Here is a 12,974-nt window from a genome sequence, read left to right on the forward strand (position 1 = left end):
TTGCCAGATGAATGGTCCCTAATAGAAGATATTATAACTCCTCGGACTTAGACGCCGGAAAAATCCAAGAAGACGTGGTACTATAGGAACTTACAGACATTAGACGCTGGAATGCTCCGATGAATAGACGCCGGAATGCTACACAAGACGCCGGATAAAATTCTGAAGTCCAGTCCATAAATATTAGATGCCATAACTTCCCCCCAATAGACACTTATAAAGATTTCGCCATTTAGTGTATCCATTTACTTGGCTAAGTTCAATAATCTGAATGATTTCTTTAATTTGGAAGAAGTGGAGATTTCCTTTGAGAAAGACTCTCTGACAGGTGAGATGACTGGGTCTGCACACCGCAACTTTAAAACTGCAGAGGATGCAACCAAGGCACTTGCCCAAAATGGCAAAGAACTTAAAGGAAGGAAAGTAGAAATATGTGAGGTACCCTTTTCAGCCTTATTCTTAAAAGCAACATCCCAATCAATCCCCTAAAATGTCCTGTCCCTTAGTCCAAGCACTGCCCCCTTAATCCTCCAGAACAGTGCATGGCTACCAAATTTTTCGGGAGACAAAAAAAAAAGGGGAGGATTGGACGTCACATTTGAAATGTGAAGGTACGAGGTAGAGTGCCTTTAGAAGGACCAGGACAATATTTCCTTGGGGTTAATTGTGAGGAAATCATTACGTGGTGTGATGAAGCAGGTCAGATCGTCCTCCACATGGGACCTGATGCCTCGGTAGACGAGATTATAACAGAACTAGAGGGACTTTACGGGACTGTGGAATCAGGTGCTGTCCTCCTTCAGAAGCTATATGACTCAAAACAGGGAGAAGATGAGAACATTGCAAGCTTTTTGTGCCCACTTGCAAATCTCATTTGATAAGGGGGTTTGGGGGTTAGACACATATGAGGCTTTAAAGAGCACTCACTGTAAGATAACTACTGCAATGAGAGAGCAGTGTCCTGACTCAAAATATTGTCTAAACACATATGAGGCTTTGAAGAGCACTCACTGTAAGATGGCTACTGCAATGAGAGAGCAGTGTCCTGATTCAAAATATTGTCTGAACACATATGAGGCTTTGAAGAGCACTCACTGTAAGATGACTACTGCAATGAGAGAGCAGTGTCCTGATTCAAAATACTGTCTGAACACAAATGGGGCTTTGAAGAGCACTCACTGTAAGATGGCTACTGCAATGAGAGAGCAGTGTCCTGACTCAAAATATTGTCTGAACACATATGAGGTTTTGAAGAGCACTCATTGTAAGATGACTACTGCAATGAGAGAGCAGTGTCCTGACTCAAAATATTGTCTGAACACACATGTTGTTCTTCTAAAAAAAATAGGCCAATCATTTGAAGTCAACAGGAGAGCTATACCCCACAACCAACCACACACCCCACTCAACCACGAAATCTTAACTGCTGGAGGTGTGGGCAACTTGGCCACTTCCGGTCCAACTGCCCCCAAAACAACATACCCCACCAAGAGGACGTCATGAATGGAAGGACGGACACCCTTCATCAGGCCCAGAATTTAAACTGGGCAGGCCCGCGCCGGATGTAGGCGAGTGCGCGGGCAAACAGGACGATCCAATTAAACCCCACCCCCCCCCCATCAAATTTTCCCGATAATTGGCCCCACCAATACGGACAGGGTACTCATTATACTCTAGCCACAAGGCGCATCGGCAAAAATTATACGGGCCTTCGAACATGGTGTGGATTGATGAACATCCCACAGCCAATGACAAGGGGTGCGTTTACAAAAAATGCTGTGACTGTTGGTGAGAATGAATTGGCAACTGAAAGCATGAAAAATGATGCAAATTTTGCTGTCAAAACAACAGGTTCTAAAGACTTGACTGTAACAAGTGATGGAGCATGGTCACGCCGTGGATTTGTATCGAACTTTGGTATACTGGCCGCCATGTCAAAATGTACAGTGTATACAGTATATTTCATGATGAAAGACAAGCATATATCAATCCATGTCTTGAGTTGCATTGTCAATGACAATTAAATTTTAACTCCAGTACACATCTATACAGCCTCCCTTACACTAGCAAATCAAAGTATTAAAGCCTCAGCCTGGACGTTAACTGTAATTTTATGACATCAATTTAACGACCTATACATTGCTGAAAACATATTTCTTTGCGAGGAAAAATCTTACATTGTTTCCCCATTGAGTATGCATATCCTGTAAGTATTGTGACACAATTGTACGATGCACAGCCTCTCTAAAATGCCTAATAAAAATGATTTGTCAAATTCATGTCTGGCATTTTACTTACATCATCCATTATGAGTTCTATCTTTGGCATATACTTCATTCCTTTGGTTCATCACTGGGGAACGAACACAGCTGAAAGGCATCCCAGCTTTCTTAGATTATTGCATTACGTCATGCTGTGAAATCACTGTGCCAGAGGGAAAGTCCCCAAACTGGTCAAGAGTCATCTCTGGAGACCATGGCTGGACAACTGGGGAAGGATTGACACTAGTACTGTGCTGACCGCTGGCATCCAAAATACTGACCATTCCACTGACCGCTTCTCTGACGGCCAGACACTCTATGGCTTTGCACTGCTCTATTCACTTCTCATTCTCTTTGGCCAGACACATGATGTGGGCGTAGATGAAGAAAACCTGCCACAAAGAAAGAAACCATGGCATCCATAACAATGTATAAAATCAAACACCTCATGATAGAGATACTCTTTTGGGAAATACTTTGTGGTGTGGAAATTCTAACAACTTTCACACTCTACAAAACTATCATGGGAGGAACAATATACAGATAGTACAGAAGTTATTCATTACATCATGTAAAAAGAAAAATCTCTTTCTCACATACACACCATGTATAAAGATATTCTATAGAATGGGAGGGTACAACTACTTTAAAGTTTTAAATCCAAATGTTTCAGTCAAATAATCACAGCTTTGTCTTTACTGTCATTCACATATTAATCACCAAGTTTTGAAAATCTAGAATGCATACAGTATGGGATCTCCTGTCTAGCATCTTTACAACAGGTATTCGAAACTCCGTGCAGCAAGTAATGTCACCCTTCTGGGCCTCGTTTTATCAAAAGATATAATCGATTATAAATTTCCTTACCACACAGGCTGCCATAGACTTGCCACAGAAATCAACTAGAGTAATCAATTATAACTCTTCATAAAACAGGGCCCTGGACATCAACACGAAAAAGAAGGCTAAATGCAATCTAACAACCCATTAGCATGGAATTCATGGGTGGACAGATTCGTTTGCTGCCAACCAGGTGCAGGGTACCTTCAAAAATCAGGAATAGCACCGGTCAGCAAATAATGTGCATCAAAGCGTACGCTCAGCGGGAACAACCAACTTCAGTTGAGATTCTTTGGCTGTGTGTGTACTAAGACAGAAATCAGTGATAAAGCATACAAAGTTCATTACGAGGTTTCTCAACTATATACTGTATACGCCGAACATTTTGCGAGGTTTTTATTTTCCCGAATTTCACGAGTCAGGTGCTACTCTCAAAATCAAAGACACGGAAAAATAATGACTCTGATCCCAATATCAATGTGATGCATGTTTCTCCATTCAGTACAGTATTCCACGATCGCGAATTTAACCACTTGTGAAATCGTTTCGAAGTCTCTATTCGCGAAAATTTAGACTCGCTAAATATACAGCGTATACAGTATCTGAGCGTCGGGAAGTCCCTATTCGTGAAAATTTAGACTCGCTAAATATATAGCGTATACAGTATCTGAGCATCGGGATGTCCCTATTCGTGAAAATTTAGACTCGCTAAATATATAGCGTATACAGTATCTGAGCCAGGCCAGCCTTCCCACTTCAAGCATCCATATGCTACTGGGTCTTTAAACCATCAAGAGCTGCTCTTTTGACAATTCTTGAGTAAACACACCCACATAAGTTTTCTCCTTCATCATCTCCCATCTTCAAATCTGCACATAAAATCAACCCACCTCAACTGAGAAGCACAGTGCCCTCCCAGCACTCAAGAAGCCTATCCCTGCATACTGTACAACCAGCGGCACATGGAGGGTCTTCCCTAGAACTCCGGTGTAGTGGGCGTAGAGCCAGAGGGGCAGCACAAACAGACCAAGGATTGCAAACGTCCCTGGTAATGTCTTAAAATCTGCAACACAAAAATAAAACGTGAGATGTTCTATAAGGAAAACCAGCATTTAACATGGTCTTAACCCATGTGATTGATTTTTCAAACTCACCTCACATCTAAGCAAGGAGTTATTGGCCAAAGTTTGAATGCACATGGGCAATTCCGCAGTTAGAGGGACATGACCATAAAATTTCAATTTGGTTTTTTCGTTGATTTTTGTGTTTGACTTCAGAAAGAACACATTGATATTTCAGGAAAAACTAGTTTTCAGGGTATCTTGATAGTTTTAGGTATTGAATTCACCAATTTTGAACAAGTAATCTTTCAGATTGAATTTCATCAGCAAAATCTCCATAATGGCAAAGAAGATAGCTAGTCAAGTTAAATGCCATTTTCTAGCCACAAATATTGAATTCATAGAGGCAATGCAGTACTCTCATGGATAGATTAAGTAAAATCAACTTATATGTCTTCAAAATGCAAACATGTGTGCATTTCCCCAACCATCAGACAGTCATGTAACGTTACTAACCAAAAAGTGAAATTATTTACCTCCAGAGAGTATAAAGTGTCTATGAATGATAATATTTCAATTTTTCCTGCTGTGTCCAATGACTAATTGAAATATAAAAATAAGTATTACTAATCATTATAGAAGTTAGAAATAACGGCAGTCAAAATGTGTTACGTTACTAACCACGTAACGTTACTAACCACAGCCTGTGTGTATTGTAACGTTACTAACCATGAAATAAGTGAATAAGACTCCAATGGACAGGTCCTGGTCTGGCAAAATTTTACCTGATGATAGATGTCAACTACAAGATTACGTGGTCATACAGGAAAAGATATTGTTTTGTTTTTTTAGTAAATTAAATATGCAAATTTACAAATGAAATCATATTTTCACCTATAACGCCATAAAAAAGACTGAAGGATTGCTAAATTTTTGTGTAAGAGTTCCTCAAGACACATAAAACAATTTTCTTACAAAAAAATAGCAAAATCAAAATCAGTTTCTTTGTTTTTTATTGTTTTGTTAATTTCTTATGTATTTTAATGTTTTTCCCCTTTTGTTTTCTATTGGTTTTATTGCCAAAATTTGTTACAGGCATTTTTTCAAGCTTATCTACATTACAACTGATTAATTTCACTGGTCAAAGGTTGAAACAATCTAATTATTATCAAATTAACAAAAAAACACAATTTGCATTGGATTTGCACACGATATCACGAATATGAGCTGTTTTCAAGTCGACATGCATTTATGCAAAACATTACATAACTACAGAACGGTGTACCCGGACGTCGCAAATTTTGTCTCAAAATATGCGGGAGACTTCAATGAAAAAAGTCATGAAACGATGCGGCAAAATCTTTGCGCGTTGCGGAATCGTGGCGGGATATGTTGGGGGGGGGGTCTGCAGCATTCGCATCACTACAGAAGGCTCACAAGGTGCACATTGAGCGATTTTTTTTTTTTTTTTAACCACTTCCCTTGGGAAGGGGCAATCGATGGAATCTGTGGGCCAGCAGAGCATTTTGTGTGGAAAGTAGTGTTAAAAACAATTGAGGCCATCACTTCAAATTTTCTGTCCCAATTTGAAATTATCATACAATGGTTTGTTGGGGTTAATTACGTTTCAGGTACAGCGAACAGACTTTTGTTTTCAGAACAATGCAGAGATAAGACATTCAAACTGGTCTAAAAGAAAAAAAATACATGTCTCTAGACTTGAATAAACATGAATTCAACTAATACACTGTATTATTTGAGTTAATATCATATGACTTAAACTACTTTCACAATAATATAAAACATTGCATTATGCTGGATTCCTATTGTGCAATGACTACGCACACCACAATTGGCCATACACTGTACATACTACATACCGGTACATTAGTTTTTGCTCTTTGATTTCTTTCCCCTTTATTAAATGTACTCTTGATAAGGAACACATTAACTGTTTTGCTCAATAAAACAGGCTGCTTTTGTGAATTACTGTGAGTCATGATGAACAGCGATTGGCAAAGTTATGAAACTGTGGATATCACTTGACCTAGTCTTTAAAAGTGGTACTTTTTTTTAGTTTGTAATTTATGCAAACTTTTTTTTCTAGTCTTTTTTAACATACAAGTACAATGGTACTATACTGCATGAGTTTGATGATTGCAATTAAGAGTTTCATGTCTTATCTGATGTTTCTTAGCTTTAACTTTGCATTCTCATGAGGAAACATGTAATGATTTGAGTTAACACACAATTCTGTAATCACTGGACAAACCGTAACGTTACTAACCGTAACGTTACTAACCATGATTTTTGTACTTAATTTTCAAACAAAGTTACAATGAGAAAGGATATTTGTGGTAGATATTGCCCTGAAAGCTAGAAATGAAAAATAAGTGTTGATTCATTTCAAGCTATACCAGTTTTAGCAAACTTTTTGTTCAAAGATGCTCATCAATTTTTTATGTCCTTTTTTAGTAACGTTACTAACCGCCATTAAAAGCAGACCTTTCTTCTAAAATAATCCATGAAATGATTTCATTCTTTGCTCTGTTCTAGGTCTACACTAGGTTGATCTCTGGTGACATTAATGAGACTTCACATCCGCAGATAGAGAAATGAGTCTAATCTAAATCATGACAATGTCCCTAAAATGTAACGTTACTAACCGCGGAATTGCCCACATGAAGGATAAGAGTATTGGATTAAAGGGGAAGGCTAGTAACTGATCAGTGGGAATCAGTGCGAATGCTGGGGGATGATTGTTCCAATTCTTGTGGGATTCATTTAAGAGTACATAAAATGTGTGGCGCTCCGACAAAATGAGTCATAAGTCGCACGGGGAGTTTTCCCGTAATGAGCCGAAAATGAAGGGAAAGCACTACTCGGGTCGAAATTTTTTTATGACGGATTTTGATTGCTTTATGTTTTATCTGTTTGTACAGAAAATTTCAGCGTGTGAAAATGAGTACAAGTGTCCCAAATCACCGTTTTTCTGAGACAATTTTTTTCGGTTACATTTTTTTCTAACGCTCGCCTTTGCGTTGCGTTTCGCACCTATTGTTCTTGCCAGATCGAGACTCCGCCTCCGTTGCTAGGGTGTATGCTAATGAGGCATTGCTCTTGACCCCTTTGAAGACAAAACAAAGCATGGTGCGCGCGGCGGCGTCGGCGGCCAAGCGGCGAGGGCTATAGAATTACGCAATAATAGTGAGCTGACCAAGGCTATTGATTGCATGACCAGCGAGTTTCGTTTGATACATGCACTCCATTTCAATGAGTGGTGATTGACATGACGCACAAATCGCACTGAAAAAAAATAATTCCAACGAACGATCAAGCAAAATTTATGATACTTTATCTATGAGCTAATACAATGATCACATATCGAACTTGAAACCTCTTTATGCGTGTGTGTACTTTTACAACGGTTATTAATTGGCCTCATTAATTCATTCATTCAAATAATCATTACTTTCGTTCCCTGGTATGTGACTTGCTGTTTAAAGTTCATGTCAGGAGATATAGTAGGGCCTAAGTTGTCAATTATTCTCGTTTTTATAAAGTCGACATTTGTGTGATAATTCGCCAAATGTATGTAATGCGTACTATTATTTCCCTGGTTAATGAAACTTATTGCCTTATTTCTTATGATGGTTTGGGCCGTGACGGCATGGAGAGAAATCGGAAGACAAACATTATTAATGCCCAGATAGCTCGTGTTCCATTTGGAGGATATTCTGACTCTAGTCATCTGTGTATTTTTTAGAAGTAGGACCTATATGAGAAAGGGACAGAAAGCTGTGTCGCTACTCAAAAGTGTGCTTCTTCATTTTGTTTTGTTTTTTAATCAGAATGTTTGTAATGATAGCTGTTTGCCGTGTATTGCGTGTAGCTGACATGTTAGAGGTCAAGTCTGCAAAGAATTGGGTTGGCTAACAGCTTTGCCAAGTAGCAGCGCTAATTGCCCATTGAATTGCGTATTCTGAGGAATTTCGAATGAAAGAACTCGGACGGCAATGTTCACGCCTTGTATCCGAGTATTTGAAACCCCGCATCAACGAAGCCTTTAACAATGAAAGGTAAACTTCCTGCTATCAAGGGGTGGATAATCACGCAACCAGTATTCTTTCTTCGCCATTGATAGCAGAATCAGTGACGGAATGGAGCAACAGTGTTGGAGGATCGGCATTATGTCTGCTAATTTGTAAAGGAATTTTTCAGTCTCCTTTTGTGTTCAGAACCACAGTCAGTGACGCTATCTTACTCTATCTCCTACAAGCTATCGTTACCATCTTAAAACGTGAATTTTATGAAAGGCTAAAAGTGACACGGAATCAGTTCTTCCGCGTGACACATGTAGGCTTTTATAATAGCATACCAAGCTTAAATCGTTTACCTGTATAGAAAGGGCGGGGATACACACTTATCGCAATCACCCGGATTTGAGAGTGATACACTCTACTACTTTTCTTCATCTTCCCCCCGACAAAGACCATGATAATTCAAAACAAACAAACAAACAAACAAACAAACAAACAAACAAACAAACAAGCAGTTGATTTATATCAGAACGTAGAGATTTTTTGTGTTTCATGTATGTATAGGTCATCTCTTGATGTATAGTAGGCATTTGTTGTCGTTTTTACAGCGTTTCCTAATAAATGCCCATAGCGAAAACCCAACAAAACTTCTATCAAGGAGGGAAGGGAACTTAACTTTAAATATCACATAGTTTACAGAAATCAGACATGTAGATAAGGCAATCATATACATCCGCACGGCCGATTGTAATCTCTTACTTTGATGATCAAACATGATCGCCTGCATTTACGTGCTTTTTTCTAATTTCTTGAACTTTGCCTCATTTTCTCTCTTTTTTTAAACAATTGCTCGAAACATTTAAAAATCGTAACACAGTCTGCTATCCCACAACATAATATTCCATTCGATTTGTCACTTATTGTTGGTCGGGTGACGCCAAATGTTGGAATCTCGAGCGATGATACACGGCATTTTGTTTGTTGGTTTTCGTCTCATCGCTCAAAAGAATTTTGACTACGATTACAAGACATAACTGATGGTTTACAGAAGTGATCATCAATTCAGTAAGGATTAGTCAAGTCATGAGTTCACTTTACCTATCACGACTGTCTAATCGAACTACGACATTGTTTGGGTAACCGCGCCTTTTTATTCTCATAGTTCAAACTAATTCTTGACATAATCAAAACAAATAATTCTTTATTAAATTTCTCAAAATACTCAAAAGATGGCCTAAGTCAAAACTTTCTACAAAGATTGCCTATACGGCAATCTTTACTAGCCTAAACAAGTTTTTTAGAGCTATCAGTTCCCCCTATGACAATGACTTCGATCGCGTTTTGAACTTGTATCGAACTACTTTCAAAACAGCTATTACCTTTGTAGTTCGATTAATAAACCAGTCTTTTGAATTCATAACCAACATTCGTAATCGTAGCAATACAGTAACATAGTACTGCATGTCAATAAAAGTTGGAAAATGTAAATGCTATGATAGTAGCGCAAAAAAAAAAAATGAGTAACTATTATCATCATACATTCTAATTCCTAGTGATGTCGCTACGAAAATGACATATGGTTTGGTTCAAGCAAATAAAAGGAATGGGATATACTTCTAATGATAGTACCACGCCGTACAATGCATTTCACTCTATTTTGTAACATTTGGTTACGTTTCTGTTCGCTTTACGTTCGGAAAATAAAAGGCAGATTGGTGCTATTGACATGCTAACACGCAACGCATTCAAAATGTTTTTTTAAATACACCGTATACAATATAATGTCTTAGTATACGGTTTGAAACTTTGAATTTGCGAGTCCTTTATGAAATTATAAGCAGGGTTGTTTGTACATTATCAAGCAAAAATTAAAGTATTAAGGGATTCGGATTTGCGCAGGAGACTAACAGTGCTATATATGGCGATCGTTCGCAACAGAGACAATCCTCTTCAATAGATATACAATGTAATTCTGTTTTCATGAATTGAAAGAGAAACGAAAAGAAGTCAACTTTTTAACTTCATTTAGCTTTCTCACCAATTGAACTTGATTTGATCTGCCATGCATGATATCGCTGTGTGCTCTATTGATTATATTAAATCATTTAATCGGCGTGCTTGTTTTTTACGCAGAATATCACAGGTAAGTTTAATTCATTGAAGTTCATAATGTTTGTACATATGGCGTGTTCGTTGTTATCTATTTTCATTGTTATAATATATCACGCGTCCATTATCTGATTCTGACCACGAAAATATGGCGACTGTTTAAATGCGGAGCATGTACTGGAAAACTGTAATGTCTCCTGCCAGTATAGACAAACTAATTTCTAGTCTATCCCCGCTTAAAATTGAAATGAAATTGAACAAAAAACAAAAAACAAAACGAAGTTCGACTTTCAGTAGATTTCAACCGTTTTGTATAGTGCTTGATTCATGTAATGGACACAATTCTTTAACACATAAGCCATGTAAGCAATCACACAACTTTCGTGAATAGATGTGTCTTAATGATTGCATCTCATGGAAGAAAACTCGTCTCCTTGCCTGAATTTTAGCTTCTTCCTGTTCAAGCTCGCGTGAAAGAAATAGTTGAACATCAATCGCAATCATTAAGAGAGGCACATCCTTAGAAATAAGCACAGGAGTACTGAGACACACTACGAAATAAAAACGGGCCTTTTATCGCTATTGACAACGCATGACATTGAAATGCTTTTTTTTTCCTTGGGGGAGGGGGGTAATACAATTGATTATTCTGAAGGTTCGTTAATCACACAATGAAATATGGTTTGCTATTAGCTTAGGTTCGTTAAAAAGAAAATTAAATGCGGTTCCTTTCCGGTAGTTCCTTTACCCGAACTGCCGAAAGTAATCAAGCAATCATTTTTTTTCTGATAAGGTTTGTGAATACAAAACGAAGTGAAGAAGGCCTAAGTATTAATTCCGAATATTTTTCAGTATTGTTATTTATGATCCACTTCTCAAACGCAGAAAGATTGTAACTGCACATGTGATGTAAAAAAAAAAAATAATTCCGCTTAAGCTACAACAAGTTAATTGTTTTTTATATGTTATGCTATTAGAAAAGTGACTGAGAATCATTGTAAACCCAACGTGAAGCTGTCAAGCCTACATCAACCTTTGCTTCTGATACGTATAATATGTGCAGCATTGGCAAGCGTGATAAGCGATAATTACTGTGCACGCAACGCCTATAAAGGAAATGTGCCTTTAATATGGCGGGAATTCATAATGTTACGGCTGTATACAGCTGCAGCAGAAAAGACGCGAAAGCAGTTTTTGATGCTCTGCAACATTACGACCATGTGCGTAATTTGAGGGTTTTAAGTACACGCAAAGAACACGATCTCAAAAGACGACTATCGTTAATCAACTTCATTGACTTTTTCTACCGATGCTGTCTTTTGAACCCCCGCCTAGAATAGGTTCTCAGGTTCTATTTAATAGGTATTGGTACTTGCTAAACGCATCCTCTTTAGTTTCCATTGACAACAACATGGGAGGAGAATGGAAGCGATGAACGCCCTCGCTAAAAGACGCTTCTCGTAAGACGCATTGCGTGCCCGCCTACAATAGGTTCTCAGGTTCTATTTAGGTATTGGTACTTGCTGAACGCATCCTCTTTAGTTTCCATTGACAACAACATGGGAGGAGAATGGAAGCGATCAACGCCCTCGCTAAAAGACGCTTCTCGTAAGACGCACTGCGTGCCTTCTTTTCTTTCTACTATTTCCTTTTGTTTGTGAGTTAAAAACTTGCGGCAAACCACAACGCAGCCGACACACAACGCGTACTGACTCATTCATGCAGCGGCAGCGGCACGGACACAAACGCGCCGAAGTTTACATTCGGGCTGCCGTATTGGTCAGAATCGTTAATGATAGACCTGTCCTGCGATTGGTTGATTATCTTACGTACCCAAGCTATCGCCTTATACGGTAGTGCGTGCGATGGAGCGCAAACGCCGTCGCTAAGCAGGACAGTTGTATTGTTTCGTCCCGTGAAAGAAACAGGTTGTGAGCATGAACATAGCCTGAACTTTGAGAGCGATTTTCTCCGTTATTTAGAAAATCAACTGACATAACAAACGTGGTTAATATTCGTTTTTATGATCTATAGGGATGTCGAAATGAGTTGTATTACATATCAGTGTAAAGCTTAGAGTCTGTAGAATCCACTTATAGGCATAACTACGATTTCATTTTTTGCGACTTTTGACTCATTCCGACGGAGCGCCACACATATATCTATTGTTGTGTGAAAATAATTTGCTTCAGAACGGTCTCATATTCAAGAAATGTGCTGCTTAATGCCCCGTCACTGACCAGGCATGCTAACCTGGATACATTAAACTGCACATTACTTGAATATGAGACCATTCTGAAGCAAATAATTTTCACACAACAGTAGATATATAATGTACTCTTAAATGAATCCCACAAGGATTGGAACAATCATCCTCCAGCATTCCCACTGATTCCCACTGATCAGTTACTAGCCATCCCCTTTAACCCATGTGATTGATTTTTCAAACTCACCTCACATCAAAGCAAGGAGTTATTGGCCAAAGTTTGATTGCACATGAAGGATAAGAATATTGGATTAAGGATTAGGGAAAGGATACAAATGAATGTACGGTTTATTACACCCACCAAGGGAGGAGGTTATGTTTTTATCTGCATTGGTTTGTTTGTTTGTCTGTTTGGAAAATAACTCCAAAATTGTGAACTGATTTGAATGAAACTTGC

General features: G+C 38.5%; 1 protein-coding gene across 1 annotated transcript in view; it reads right to left on the reverse strand.

Moving 5' to 3' along the window:
• Positions 1–2,592: 2,592 nt before the first annotated feature.
• LOC139728658 (uncharacterized) overlaps positions 2,593–12,974 on the reverse strand; it is a 29,763-nt gene continuing 19,381 nt past the window's right edge. Inside the window, exons 6-7 of the mRNA XM_071639594.1 lie at positions 3,992–4,164; positions 2,593–2,653 (exon numbers count right to left, since the gene is read on the reverse strand). Of these exons, the coding sequence (XP_071495695.1) occupies positions 2,600–2,653; positions 3,992–4,164 (227 nt within the window). The 3' untranslated portion in view covers positions 2,593–2,599. The remainder of the gene's footprint in view (positions 2,654–3,991; positions 4,165–12,974) is intronic.

Source organism: Diadema antillarum, unplaced genomic scaffold, assembly GCF_040938485.1.
Source record: "Diadema antillarum isolate AM-2024a unplaced genomic scaffold, OU_Dant_1.0 seq00000189_RagTag, whole genome shotgun sequence".
NCBI classification, from domain to species: domain Eukaryota; kingdom Metazoa; phylum Echinodermata; class Echinoidea; order Diadematoida; family Diadematidae; genus Diadema; species Diadema antillarum.